At 41.5% G+C, this 15,696-nt stretch overlaps 1 protein-coding gene across 5 annotated transcripts in view; it reads right to left on the bottom strand.

Moving 5' to 3' along the window:
* LOC124555769 (cAMP-regulated phosphoprotein 21) overlaps nucleotides 1-15,696 on the bottom strand; it is a 989,726-nt gene that overhangs the window by 75,944 nt on the left and 898,086 nt on the right. For all 5 annotated transcript variants that reach the window (XM_047129817.1, XM_047129815.1, XM_047129818.1 and 2 more), the window contains one exon: nucleotides 6,418-6,652. In XM_047129817.1, the coding sequence (XP_046985773.1) occupies nucleotides 6,418-6,652 (235 nt within the window). The remainder of the gene's footprint in view (nucleotides 1-6,417; nucleotides 6,653-15,696) is intronic.

Here is a 15,696-nt window from a genome sequence, read left to right as displayed (position 1 = left end):
TTTTTGTGACGTGCATTAATGATTGTTGACTGTTGTGAAGTTTGTTTTATACTGGAAAATAGTTCGGAAAGTGTGTGGCGTCCCCTGCCTTACTGCTACACCGGGTCTGAAGAAGATATATAGTGTATTACAGGTACGCTGCTGCATTTTTTCTCATATTACAAATGTTAAATATTATTACGTAATGTAAAGAAATATCATATTCTTTTAAGTAGAAAAATTGAACCTGGATGAAAGTGAAATGGATTACCAGCTAAGAAAACATATTATAAATTGTTCAGCAAAAAGAGGTCATTTTAAACTAGCTCTCTAGTACGTGGCACTAATAAATTAAAACTTAATGTTATTTTACCTTTTTATAATCTCGTCTTTTTATATATATCGCCCTATTACATTTGTTTACTTGTAAATACTCACGTGTGTCACACCATGAATGAATAATCGTGAAGTGTGAAAAGTTTCTTTGCTAATACAAATAGTAATGACATGGTGAACGGGAAAAGTGCATCAAGAACCAGTCACTACATAGGTGTCAGTATTTTTTATTTACGTAGCCTTGACTGGTCTTCAATTGCTCTTAATTTTGTTGTTCCCTAGGTGAAATAATACTGCAAGGCCTACTGGTACTTCTTACTTTTATTGTTATTTGTAATGTGGCTGAAATCTAATAAAAGACAATATTAAAATATGACAAGGAGAACATTTTTTGTTCTTTTACATTTCAGTTCCACTGAACTAGTAATTTCTTAAATTCATTTCGATTTCATCTTTTATTTCATTTTGATTCAGTTTTACTCACCAAAATATAATTGTGGATAGAATAAACCGTCTACATTTTTCTAAACGGTAGTTTCCTTATAAGCTTACATTATGAGGTGTATATGATTTCAAGTAATTGTTTCTTTATAATTCAGATTAAATGGCCCTGAAACTGTTAGAAATAGTGATGTGTGGCTTCTTCATGAAGTCATCTTAAAATTACCCAAATGTCATCTTTACTTTCAAAATTTCAATCAAAAAGTTATTTCAAATTACTTTAAAAACCCTGCAGCTGCAGCTGCTTACTCAGTGACGTTTATACTAGTTAATGATTCTTACTACATCAGTGAGTTTGAAGTTATTTTGCTAATCTGGGGCATAAATTATATTTAGGTTGATCAGTTTCAACTTTTTACATTTTTTATGTTTAGGTATGGCTAACATTTTCTTTTACCTGTTACAGGATCATTATACCAGCAGAAGTCAGCGATATTTGATCCTGCTCTGGTTTGTGTGCTGGGGCCAGAGGGGCTTCAGAATAATTAAATTTTAAAATAAAACAGTTTTAAACACTTTGAAAATAAAATTTTTTAAACATACATGTCTTGATAATTTTTTTCACACCATTTCCATTCTGATATTTATTTAATTAATTAGGTTCAATAAATTCAGATTAATAATTATATAGCTTAAAACAAGCTGTAAATACCAGGCTGTATTCCACGTGTGTAGATACAGCTGGAGCCAAACTTGATAAGCCAAGCTTCAAATATAGCTTGAACTCTGCCAACTTTGATGTTTGTTTCAAGTTTGAATCCAACTTACAGGCTTGAATATTCCAGCTTTGATCAAGCTTATATATTTGAACTTTACATCTGGAAACAAGTTTGAAACCGGCTTACTGTGCTATCTGGGACAACCACTCGCAATACTCAGGAGAATTGGATTCCAGTCCTGGTCATTTTGTTGTTATCATTCCATTATAAAACTGATGTTTGTCCATTTTTGCAATTGTGAATACATTTTGTGTATTTCATAATGGCTGTAGTCACCACAGTGCCCCTACCTTCAGACACTGTTATAACGTCAAGTTTAACACATATATTTCAGAACGACACAACACATATAAGTCACAGAGTAAGTTGACAAGCAAGACATGTGTACACGTTAGCATTCGAATGAGCACTGAGTCCCAGTCTAGCGGCCACTGCTCAGCTGGCCGCTTAGGTGGCGCAGCTGCTGCATGGCTGGCAGACAGCGCTGCACATAGAGGACGCGCGTAATTGCGCGGCGGTGCTTTGAATGATTGGCGAGTCACAACACTTTTCCCCCCTTTTAAATTGTTGCACTGGTCTTGATGGAGGTGCCCTGGAGATGGCTAACGTCAATAGGCATTGTGTGACTCGCCGTAAAGTCTCGAGGAGGAGGCTTCCCGTGTGGACGGAAGTGTCCCTGATGATAACGGATCAAGATGACAGGAGACGTAGGGGGCGAATCTGCTGGAGCCCCGTGCACCAATCTGCCAGTTGCAGCAAGTCCAGTTGATATGACAGGAGACATGGGCGATGTGTTGGCGTCCATTGGAGGAGGAGGCGAGTAGATTTGCTCTGACAGAGGATGGTCATCCGGTTCCTGCATGGGCATGTCTCCTGGTGGTGTCCGTTCTTGTGCTGGCATCGCGATGACGTTGAGAGGGCTGCATTGTAAGTATTGAGAGATGCCAAGATCCGGAGCGTCAGGTAGAGCCAAAGGTGGTGTAGCGGCATTTGGAACAGGCGTTGCTGGCACACGAAGCTGAAGCTGGTCTGAATGAAGCACTGCAACACCTGTGTCCATCTGGATTTCATATAGGCGTCTGCCACGGTGTCTTAAGATGCGGCCCGGGCTCCATTTTGGCTGCCTGCCATATCCCTGTACCCACATGAGGTCGTCAGCGGTGAACCGGCCAAGTGAAGGCACCCACGGCCGTGAGGTGGAAGGCCGCAGAAAATGAAGTAGCGTGCGGGGCTGTCGGCCATGTAAGAGCTCAGTGATGGGGAACCTGTTCACAACGCACTGCTCGGCAACATCCAGGTGGAAACACAAAAGTTCGTCCCTATCGAATGCCTGATCAGGACCCATGGGAAGGCGAGACAGAGCATCAGCATTTGCATGTTGAGCCGTTGGCCAGAAATGAATCTCGTAATTGAAACGAGACAAGTAAAGAGCCCAACGCTGGAGGCAGTGTGCAGCCTTGTCGGGAAGTGACGTTGATGGATGGAACAAGGAAACAAGTGGTTTGTGATCCGTAACAAGATGAAATTTTGAGCCATAGAGAAAAACACCAAACTTATGAAGAGCATAAATAATGGCCAAAGCTTCTTTCTCAATTCGAGAATACTTTTGTTGGGCATCCGTGAGTGTTTTGGAGGCATAAGCAATGGGTTGTTCTGAACTGTCAGAAAAACGGTGCGCAAGGATTGCACTGACCCCGTATTGAGAGGCGTCTGTGGCAAGAACAAGATGTTGGCCAGGTCGATAAGTAGCCAAGCATGGGGCCTGTTTCAGCATAGTCTTCAATTTCTGGAAAGCCGCTTTGCATGATGCAGACCAGTGAAAAGGCACGTTTTTATGCAACAGGCGATGCAATGGCTGAGCCACGGAAGCCGCAGACAGTAAAAACTTGTGATAGTATGCTATTTTCCCCAAGAAGGCCTGCAGTTCCTTAACAGATGTAGGGCGAGGAAGGGCATCGATCGCAGTGACAGTTTGCTGAAGCGGACGAATACCATCCCGAGAGAGTTGAAACCCCCAAGTACGTGATAGATGCCTGAAAAAATTGTGACTTCTGAAGATTACACTTAAGACCGGCAGTCTGTAAGACATAAAAAAGTGTGTGGAGATTTTGAAGATGTTCTTCAGTGGTGGAGCCAGTGACAACAATGTCGTCCATGTAATTGATACACCCAGGGATAGGGAGCAATAATTGTTCCAAGAATCGCTGAAAGAGAGCAGGGGTGCTAGCAACCCCGAATGGCAAGCGTTGGTATTGATAGAGGCCGAAAGGCGTGTTAAGGACCAGAAACTGCCGGGAAGCAGCATCGAGAGGAAGTTGATGATAAGCTTCTGACAGGTCAATTTTAGAAAAATACTGGCCTCCAGCAAGTTTAGTGAACAGTTCTTCAGGACGGGGCACAGGGTAAGTGTCAATGAGGCATTGAGCATTTACAGTGGCTTTGAAATTGCCACAGAGACGAATATCACCATTTGGCTTAGCAACGACAATGACAGGAGAGGACCACTCACTGGAAGTGACAGGAAGTAAGACCCCTGAAGGAGTGAGATGATCCAATTCCCATTTTACCCGATCATGAAGGGCCACAGGAATGGGCCGAGCCCAAAAAAACTTAGGCCGAGCAGTGGGTTTGAGCGTGATATGAGCTTCAAAGTCATTTGCATGGCCTAACACAGGAGAAAAAAGGGACGAAAATGTCGTCGACAAGGAATCCAGTTGAGCATAAGGAATAGCATCAGAGACAATATTGACAGAGTCATCTATGGAGAACCCAAAAACACCAAAGGCATCAAAACCAAAAAGATTCTCTGCATTACTCTGGTCGACCACAAATATGGGAACAGTGCAAACAACGGATTTGTAAGATACCTCAGCATTAAACTGTCCCAAGAGAGAAATCTTCTGTTTATTATACATCCGTAATTGCCGAGTGACAGGTGACAGGAGTGGAGAACCCAACTGAAGATATGTCTGAGAATTAATTATAGTGGCAGCAGAACCAGTATCCACTTGCATGCGAATGTCTCAAGCAAGGATTTGGACAGTGAGGAATAACTTCCCTGAAAGGGAAGAAGTGCAATTGACAGACAACACAGAATCAGAATCAGCGTCATGTTCATGAACATCATGTATGCGGTCGGATTTTCAAACGGAAGACACATGACCTTTCTTTTTGCAATTGTGACACACAGCCCAATGTTGAGGACAATCCTCGCATGAATGTTTCGTAAAACACCACGGACATGAAGGAAGTTGCCGGGGGTTTTGCTGCAATTTCTTAGCGGGTTGTTTACGGCTAGGCCGAGGCTGCACGTGGGAGTGCACTGCGGCCACATCGGCTGGAGGGGATGTGCCGCACGCATTGTCAACAGCGCACAAAGGTTGTATTTCCCCGACATCACCCCACGCCTCTATTTGCGCCCCAGCGGCGCGAGAAATTTCAAAAGACTGCGCAATGGAGAGAACTTCATCTAGTGTTGGATTTGCCAACTGAAGGGCACATTGCCGAACATCTTTGTCGGGCGTCGACCAGATAATAGCATCCCATACCATGGAATCGGCATAGGATTCTTTGTGAACGTCAGTAACAAATTGACACTTTCAACTGAGGCTGTGTAGTTCAGCAGCCCAGGCGCGACAGGACTGATGTGGCTGTTTTTGACAATGATGAAAGGCAACATGAGAGACTACCACATGCATTTGCTTTTGAAAATAGACAGACAGAAGTGAGCACATTTCAGCAAAGGACAAAGACGCAGGATCCTTCAAAGGAGCCAATTGCGACAACAACCGATACATTTGAGGTGAAATCCAGGAAAGGAACAGAGACTTACATGGTTGTTCGTCCATGACATGAAATGCCAAGAAGTGCTGTCGAAGACGTTTTTCATAATCAGACCAGTCTTCCGCCATCTTGTCGTAAGGAGGAAAAGGAGGTATAGCCAACGACGAGAAACGCCCCGCATTTGACGCCGCGACAAAATCGCAAATCGCCACTGTTAGAAGCATTTGCTGTTCAAGGAAATTTTGCAATAGCTGCTTGACAGTAGCCATGGAACCCTGTGGGTCAACGGTGAAAAGGAAAAATCCACTACCTCGTTGCCAATTGTTATAACGTCAAGTTTAACACATACATTTCAGAACGACACAACACATATAAGTCACAGAGTAAGTTGACAAGCACGACATGTGTACACATTAGCATTCGAATGAGCACTGAGTCCCAGTCTAGTGGCCGCTGCTCGGCTGGCCACTTAGGCGGCGCAGCTGCTGCCTGGCTGGCAGACAGCGCCGCACATAGAGGACGTGCGTAATTGCGTGGTGGCGCTTTTAATTATCGGCGAGTCACAACAGACACGCATACATGTCCGAAGGAACATTGCATCATAATTCCAAATATCACAGGTACTGAAATATCATATATAACTGCTCTATATTTTTATTTGATGATGGAACTTATATTAGATATTTCTTTACAGATATTTTTATTAGATACAACTACATCTTATTTCCTTGAAATTAAAAGACAAGAAAAATTTCCATTTGTGTTCTTTGAGAAACAGTGCGTTAGACTGAGCATAATGACCCAGTGATTGTAGACATTTTATTTTTGTAATTGGAGGCATTCAGCTAATTATTAGTAAATGTTAACAATTTCATATCATCTGATTCCCTGCTGAAGTCTTCTAACCAGTTTGTAAATGTGTCCATAACTATCTTATCTTCAATAGTCTTCTTAATTTAATTCTTTAAATGCTAAAGACAATCTTTCATTAATTTGAAGCACAGACCTCCTTCAGTCATGTAAAAGTTTTACTTTTTTTAGAGGGATATCCAGTTGTAGTACAAATCTTATAACTCTACATTGCATGCTTAGCACTTACCTGTAGATGTCTGAGAACTATCTGCTGTTGGTCCCGTAGCATTCAAACTGGAGATTGTTGATTGTTGATGGTTAGATGTAAATGGCTGAACAGCAGGATAAGCCATGAATCGATGAGAGCCATTGCCAGATGTTGCCAAGGTCCCATGATGTGGCAGTGATGAACTTATTATGTTACTTGCTGGGGAAGACGGTATGTAAAACAGTGGCATACTTGACACTGCCTGGGCTGCTGGCTGTAACAGAATTCCTTTATAACTGTCTTTAGAGCAATTTTCTAAAGCTTCATGAGTAAAGTTTTAGACACTGACAATGTCTTGTGAATTTATAGCAATCAAAACACCTAATGTATACTCCAGTTATTTTATTTACTTAATAACATATTCTTTACAGTTAAAAAATGCTGTATATTGCTCTATTCCGTATGGTAAGTCATTTCAGTTACCAGTCAAAGAAGGTTTTCCTTTATTAATCACAGCATTTGATTAATGAATTTATGGGTATGGGATATTTATTTGTGTAATGTAATCAATGAAACAAGGTGCATGAACAAAATTTATTTGATGATATTTAACATAAATTGCCAGATATATTGGCTGTACTTTGTACAGATTTATTGCACTTGCTTGAGTAATGATTATGTGCTCCAATATTTTTGACCTTTTCTAGTTCGCAAGGATCACTTCATTTAGATGGAAGGAACATTAAATCTAAAACACAAGAATAATAGTGTAAAATGTGTATTCTGTTAGTTTTTTCTGACATGTTTTACTTCCAAGGGGAGTCCCGCCTAATGGATCAATGGAGCAAACAATGGATCACATTCTAATATAATGCTACTCTTCAGAGTTCATGAGGCCTGAAACACATGCTTCAAAGTTGATGCTCTAAGAGATGGGAAAATCTTCACAAGCGACTGTAAACTCAGATGATTTATGTCATTCTCAAGGCAGACAATACAACACCATCTGCTTTTGCTTAAAGCCACAGCACATGGGGCTGAGCCCCTGGCATAAACAGTATAAGACAGGAGGACAAACTATAATGCACGATACTGTAGCTACCCATCAACCAATACAACACCATCTGCTTTTGCTTAAAGCCACAGCACATGGAGCTGAGCCCCTGGCATAAACAGTATAAGACAGGAGGACAAACTATAATGTACGATACTGTAGCTACCCATCAACCAGAGATAACTACCACTAATGCTCACTTGGTCCCTTTAATTTTTCAAAAGGGAGAGAGTGAGTTCTGACATAACATTAAAAAAATCCTGACACCCTGTTCATATGGTCTCACACCAGTTTAATATTGGTTGGTTCCTTTAGAACACAGTCACAACTGACAAAAGTGGATGCTAAGATTTTTTGTGTTGCTGTACTCCATAGCATGAACAATATATGAAAGCAGTTTTCAAAAACTGCAGATTTAGTTCTCTCTTCTAAACATGTGTACTGCTTACTTCAGTATAATGGTACTCAAAAGTCAGGTGGCAGTTTCAGGGTGAGATGGCTTGGGCCCTGTGCACTGAAGTACACAGAGCATCATAGTAAATGCGGAATTATGAGCTATAGATAATGCAAATAAATATCTAACTCCCTTGTTTTGAAATAAATAAATAAAAATAAACATTCTTGAAGAAGATGAATTAAAATTTCAGCAGTCTAAACATTATCCAGCATATTATAGTGGTTGTAATTAGTGACTGGTTACATTCAGGACCCTGGTTCAATTCAAATTCCCTGGTAATATTTATAATCTAGTATCTGAGAGTTCTAAAAGATCTAGAAACTTCACATTGATCAAATGCCTGTATAATTATAGAACTTTGAATATTGTGTATAGAAAGGAGTGCACTTGCTTCAGGATCCTATTTAACTATGTGTATCTTTTATGGTTTATTTACATAAAATACTTTCAGTGTTAAGGGTCAAATTTTACTGATAACCCAATTCTCATATTTGGTACATAAATCTGGTGACTATACAGCATAGCTTGGTGGAGGCGCTATGATTCCAACTATGATAAGAACTTGAAAAGAGGCCCTAAGCTGTTCCTGAGGTTGTCCTAATCAGGAGACTAATATCTACAAAAACACCAGTGACTCAGTTACACATCAGGTGTCCATTAGTGTATTTCAGAAATGATAATCAGAATTTGATAAAACAGTTCAAGGGTTCAGCCAAGATGCCAAATGCAACTAGCAGTGTGAAAAGATGTATTTTGTATGTGTCTACTTTTACCTGGATGGCACAGTTTGAAACTGTAAGGACAAGAGGAATTTCAAAGGACAAGAACCTGAAACATATCAGGTGGGATGTTCATTTTCAACCTCCAACATGTGTTATTGGCCTATTGATAAACCCTGTCTTTGAGGTAACCCTACACCCAGAAATCATGTGAGTTCATGTTTGGTGATCTTGGTGGCCATGGAGTTTGTAATGATTGACCAATGATTTAATTTTCTCCTAATAAGCTACTGAGTAACCAAGTGACTTCACAAGTAATGTGAGATGAAGCTTCATCATGCACCAAAACAGCTGAGTCCAAATCATGTCTCTCCAAAAAAGCAGGGATCACATGTGGATGAAGCACATTACAGTGGGGTCTGCCATTCATGCTGCATGTCCTTTGACCTTGGGGACAAAGTTCCTCCAAGAAAAATGGATCAATCATGAACTGTGTCATGAAGCCACTCCAAACAGTGACGTGTTCATTCATGAACATTAGTTGGTGGTGGCGATCCCCAATGTGACAATTGTGTGTTTGCTATCCCAGTGAGGGTAAAGTGTGCTTCAACAATCCACAAAACATTCCAAGGTCACATGTCATTAACTTGAACCCTTAAAATAAATGTAGGAGAAAAACCTACCTGAGTGTCTGTGTCAGTTTGCAAAAACTGATGAGTAAAATGAAGTTTGTACAGATGCTATTCTGCAACTATTTGCGGTGTTCTTCAAGTGGTGGGCCATAAAATATTCAGCTCTCATGACACAGCTTGTGCATTGCTTGAAGATCATACATTGTGTCCAACATTCTCAGCCATGGCAACAGTAATTTCTTCAATGATCTGTAGCAGAATTGGCCACTGGCCTTGCCCAGGAGAAATTTGCAAATTGCCAGTTAATTCAAACTTCTGAATCATGTTCTTCGATCTCAGTGCAGAAATAGGACCTCTCCATATTCCTTTAATGCACTGATACTTGCAAAGAGCAGCAACACTATTGCTATTATTTGATAAAACAACTTTATGGGTAAAGCCCTGCTTACCTTGTCCAGACGTATGTTGACTGCACATGGATGCTTGTGTTTCTACGCTATGTTGGCATACCAATACCAGCTACTAACAGCAATTCATGACACTAAAACTACTAAAAATGCAAATTCTCCAGTGCACAGTCTGAACACCATTCCTGTAAAGCTGGGTACCCGTACATAAATAATTTTCTGTCTACACTGGGCATGACTTTGCTACCTACATCATATTTTTGTTTCTTAATAGGCATTTAAAGAGCAAACAAGCTGCTTAACAAGCATGATGAAAGTAATATAGGCTGGGAATTTTGACTTAAAACCTAGAAAATGGCTCTTCATCCTCAGATATATCAAAATCTTAGGGATACTGGTTCATTGGTAAAATACATACAGGCTAGGAATCATCACCTAAAAACTATAAAGTGGCTCATCACTCCTTGAGAAATGAAAATCTTAGGGATCCTAATGATCTGTCATAAAGTCCATCCTATTCCAGAACCATTAGAGCCATAACAGATTTCCTAACTCATTGACAAATTCATAATGTGAATAGTTTCTACAGAATAGGAACCTATTTCTTATGTTTCAGAAGATATCAGTATCATTGTAATATCACTCATTGTTCAGATGTCGGGCAGAAGTTCTTATATATTTTCACTAATAATTGGTGGTATTCAAAACACTTTACCTGTACTTCACACAACAGAACACATTCCAGGAGACAATGCTCTCATAATTGGGTTGTTGACACATTGGTTGTATTGCATGAAGTACATTTAAAGTGTGTTGAATACTATAAATTATTAGTGGACTTTATTCATTTCTATTGTGATAACCCTACATTACCCCATCTATTGCACCAGTGCCACGTTGGCTGGCGTACCAGCTCATATTTTTATGATTCAGTCCAGCCTCACTGGCACCTGGCAGCACAGGTATGCCCACCAGGTGGTGACACAATCTAAGAGTAATGACAGCATCACAGAGAGGCTGACACCTACAGTGTCAACCTGAAGTGTCAACAGGTGCATCTTTGCAGGTTGCTCTTCAGATGTTAATGTGGCAGCAAATGGAAATCCAGATGCAGTTGGAAATGCTGCAGTAGGAACACAAGGCCATGTTGGACTGAGTGTTGACAGGCCTGTTAACGTGGCCTCAAAATTTTTCAACCTATCTGCTACCTTTCTCCACCTATGACAAAGCTGTTAAATGCTGGGTACCTTATGAGAAATGTCTATGGTAACACTTTGTGGCCTTCAAGATGACAGATGCCGACTCTCTTAAAGCTATCTTTCCATCATGGATGTCCCCCGAAACGTACTACTTGTTACACTAGTTAGTCTCCCTTCAGGGTCCGGCATTTCTGTCATTCAATGAAATGCGTCATTTGCTGATTTCATATTATTGCAAACACACTCCTATGATATCTGCATTAGTGAAGTTTCATCAATGAATGAAACAACCTCATGAATCTTATTGGTCTTAGGCTATGTAGCTGCAAGACTTAAGTTACTCAATCTAAGGGATCTTATGTGGACACAATAGGTTGTGAAGCTGTCATAATGTTGGCTCCTGATAAATAAGTCTGCCAATGGACACTGCTGCTTGGAGACCACTCCTTAGAACATGTACTTAAGATAGCACAAGCAACAAAGGCCAATCAGGTAGAGCTGATGTGTCAACTGTCAACTTACATCACAATTCGCACTCATATTCCTGCATGCCTTTAGATGCAGAAGCTATCGTGGTACAGCATGCCCAGCTACTGTGCTCCACATACACTCAACTGTGGTGCACAAACTTCCACAGGCCCATACCTTCCCGCCCCACTTGTTTTGCTCAATGCAACTGACCAGCCAGCCTTCAGTATTGGGCTTCTCGCCATCAGCATTGAAAGAAAGACACACAGTAATGGTGTGCAACTCTCAATCGGCTCTGGCTTTCACTTCTAACCCTCATGCTATGGACTCTAGTATTTTCAGTCATAGCAGGTACAATGGCATCAGTTCTGAACTCTAACACTTACCTGCGCCTTGGTTTCAATTTGCTGTTTACGCCCTCAAGATGTCTTGTGAGTTACATCTGGCAACAAATTTCCATTGCGAGACAGTTTAAGACAGAGAAGACATACAAGGCAGGGGTGCACTCATTGAGATTCCTTGTGATGGGCAGTCACCAATTCAGTACATTTAGTGCTAGACCTCATGCCCTATCAAGAAATGGATGATCTGTGCAAGGAATTTCGCATCCTTCTTTTGCCTGGATTAGGCAAGGCCACAGATTATGTGGCACATATCACTGTCAAACCCTCTGTACAATCTAATTTTCTCTTTCTTAATGCCTGGTCTGCACCCCTGGCACTTTATGATCAAGTAACAGAAGAAGTACATAGGCTAGTACCTTTGGGCACCGTGGAACCCATATCACCTAATCAATGGGCTATGCCATTAATGATTACTAAGAAAATGACGGGCAAGCTCCACAATGATGGGAAAGCTCCACCTTTGCAGGAATTTCATAGTGACTGTCAATTCACAATCTGTGGTCAATAGATACCCCATTCCCACCTGGAAGAACTTGAGACAGAACTGTTTGGGGGCAGTATTTTTTGAAACTGGATTTCTCAGAAACATATTTGCAGCTGCCTCTTGAGGAAGAGACATGTCAGCTTCATGCTGTCAGTATGCCATATGGCTTCTACCAATACAACCAGTTGGTTTTTGGAGTTGATAGCACTCCATGACTATTCATCATTATTTAGAACAACTCAAACAATGAATCCCTTGTTGTATCAACAACCTTGATGGCACTGTGGTCACAGATCCCACCACTGACGACCATCTTCACAGTGTTCAGCTTCTGTTTCAGACCTTGCAGGTTGTGGGTGCGATTTGGATAAGTTGTATTTCTTACAAGCCTCTATTGAATATCTGAGCCATGCAATTTCCCATTGGGCGAAACAGGTGATAAACATACATAGTAAAGCTTTTGAAGCTGCCCTCATCCCTCTAACATGAAGCAGCACCAGGCATTTTTAGGCCAAGTCACTTATTTACCACAAGATCTTGCTGCAGGCAGATACAGTAAGATATCTTCTCTATCATTTGCTTATGAAGGTCACATTAGTGGCTGTCAATTCACAATCTGTGGTCAATATATACCCCATTCCCACCTGGAAGAACTTGAGACAGAACTGTTTGGGGTCAGTATTTTTTGAAACTGGATTTGGCATACTGGAAACTGAAAAATGGTCTGCATTCCACTTGTGCCTGGCCACATATCAGTAGGTTCACCATCTCGTTATGGTTACCAATGCATCACAGTATGACATGGTGGCCATGCTGTCTCTTTGTAATACAGATGGCTTGGAACAGCCCATTGCTTTTGCCTTGAAGACACAAGACAGAAAATTACTTGCAAATCAAGATGGAGGCCCTCATTATTATTTATGCATTCAAGAAGTTTCATGTGTCTCTTTATGGTGTGCAGTTGCACCTGGTTAAGGACCATAAACCTTTTATTTCCCTCTGTAGCTCTGCAGCACATCTGCTGGGCAAGACAGCACACAGACTTCAGTGAATGGCTCTCTTCCTCAGTCTTTATTATTAAGAGATCAATTTTCACAAAACGGCCCAGTGCTTTAATGTTGATGCCATCTCCTGCCTTCTTATGCTTCAACCAGGACGATGTTCTTTGTTTCTGACTTGACGTCGAAGCTCAACAGACAGTGGATGGGTTCCCTATTACTGGCACCTGCATCACCCAGGTGCCTTGGAGCCTTTATTTTGCCATGTGCAGCAGTATATTCAGTGTGGGTGGCCAGAATGGTTTCTTGCTCATGCACAGTATCCTGTTTGTAATTATTTTGTGTTGTTCCACAGGTTGACTTTTATTGATGGTGTTATTCTGTTGTCTACAGAATGTGCTGTGCTGCACATGATCATTCTGGTGTGTTTCGGGTTGGACATTCTTCACCTCCTGCATCATGCTCACTCAGGTGCATTACGAAGGAAGAAGATATTAACCAACTGACATGTCTACTGGCCAGGGATTGCTCATGAGATTTAACATTTATTTGATTCTTATTTTAAGTGTGCGGGTCACCAGGCCACCCTGCAGCAGTGTTACTCTCTATAGCTGGAACCTACACTGTCAAGGGATTGTGTGTACCTTGATTTTGTGGGCCCCTTTTCTGGATGCTTACTGGCTAGTTGTCATAGATGTCTTCTCTTGGTTTCTATCCATTGTAAACTGCTGCTCACTGATGGCAGAATCGATGGTGCTGGTCCTCACCATGACCTTCCCCATCGACAGCCTCCCTCACACCCTGGTGAAGGACAACATCCCACAGTTTATCCCACAAACTTTTCAAATGTTTTGTGTGCAACATGGTATCCCCCACATAAGGGTGTTGCTGTCCCATCCTCAGCTCAACAGGAAGGTGGTAAGCCTCATCCAGACTTTCAAGACAGAGATGAAGAAATACATAGAAGGTACCACAACTGAAGATAAGCTTATCCATTTTATCAGTTCTTATAGGTAGACACCACAGGGTGACAAGAGCCTGGCTGAACTGCTTCATTGGTGCCAGCTACTCACAGTTCTCAATGTCCTAATGCCCATGCCACACCCTCTTTGGACACCTCTGTTGCCACAATACATACTGGAGGCCATAGTAGGAGCCCACACTTTTGATCACAATGGGCACAAGATCCTGGCAGTTTTCCAAGGCCAGTAGGTTTGAGAGTCTACATGCCACAGCTGGATGAAGGCTGGTGACTTGACACTGCAACCAACTCTGTCCACAGCTAGAGGATTGACCTCCACTACCACAGCACAGACCTCTTAGCCCCACTCCCTCCTTCCCAGTGACCAGATCTTCTCATTCTTTGCCACCGCTGGAGCCCCCTTCTCTCGTTTTGTCTCCACCTCCTATGTTGAACATGATCTTGCCTAATTAAACCTCCTCTGATGTATTTTCTAGCCCTCTGACCGAACATCAGGGGTTGGATGCAGAGAACCTATAGCAGCAACTGGTGGCGCCAGACCAGCCAGCTCCTAACCCTCCCACAAGGCCTTCAACAGCCTGTAGACCTGTAGACCTTATGGCCTAAGGTCCCATCCGCCCGTTTGATAACTGATACATCCAAGAAGTTAAGTTGTCCATTCTTCTCCTTCTCCATAGTAAATTTAATCTTTGGGTTGATGCTATTTAAGTGTACCAGGAAAGCATTCAAGTCTTCTTCCTCATGATTCCATATTACATAAGGTCTACAGGAAAGGTACACGTACTGATCGCTACCTCCATAAGAACTCAAACCACCACCCTAGGCAAAAGAGGGGGGTCATAAAAACGCTAGTGGATAGGGCCAATAATATTTGTGAACCAGGCTACTTACAAGAAGAACTAAATCATTTACGAATGGCCTTTACGAAAAATGGTTATATGAAAAACGAGATTAACCGAGCACTTCACCCAAATAGAAAAATGCCTAAAAATAGGAGACAGCAACAACCATCAGCTGGAAAAGTATTTCTTCCATTCATCCATAATATCACGGATCAAATTGGAAAAGTACTAGCCAAGTTTCAGGTAGAGACCATTTTTAGACCTACTAAGAAAATTAGTGAATGCCTAAGATCAACAAAAGATGCTCGTCACCCCCTAGCCACCCCAGGGGTATATAAAATTCCGTGTAGTTATTGGCAGGGTTTACATAGGAACTACAAAAAGAAGCATCAATACACAGTTGACGGAGCACAAAAGAAACTGTCGCTTGGGACATATCGACAAATTGGCAGTAGCGGAACATGTTTTTAAGGATGGAGATCACAAAATAAAATTTGGTGAAACAAGCGTGCTAGTGAGGATGTCACACTATTATACATGTATGTATAGAGAGGCAATTGAAATCCACAAACATCAATACAATTTTAATCGTAAAAAAGAAGGATTAAAATTGGATAAGATATGGCGGTCGACATTGCATCAATCACGTGACAATCGATTGCTTGCAATCGA

This window comes from Schistocerca americana, chromosome X, assembly GCF_021461395.2.
Source record: "Schistocerca americana isolate TAMUIC-IGC-003095 chromosome X, iqSchAmer2.1, whole genome shotgun sequence".
Taxonomy (NCBI): domain Eukaryota; kingdom Metazoa; phylum Arthropoda; class Insecta; order Orthoptera; family Acrididae; genus Schistocerca; species Schistocerca americana.
This window is presented reverse-complemented; position numbering and strand designations above follow the sequence as displayed.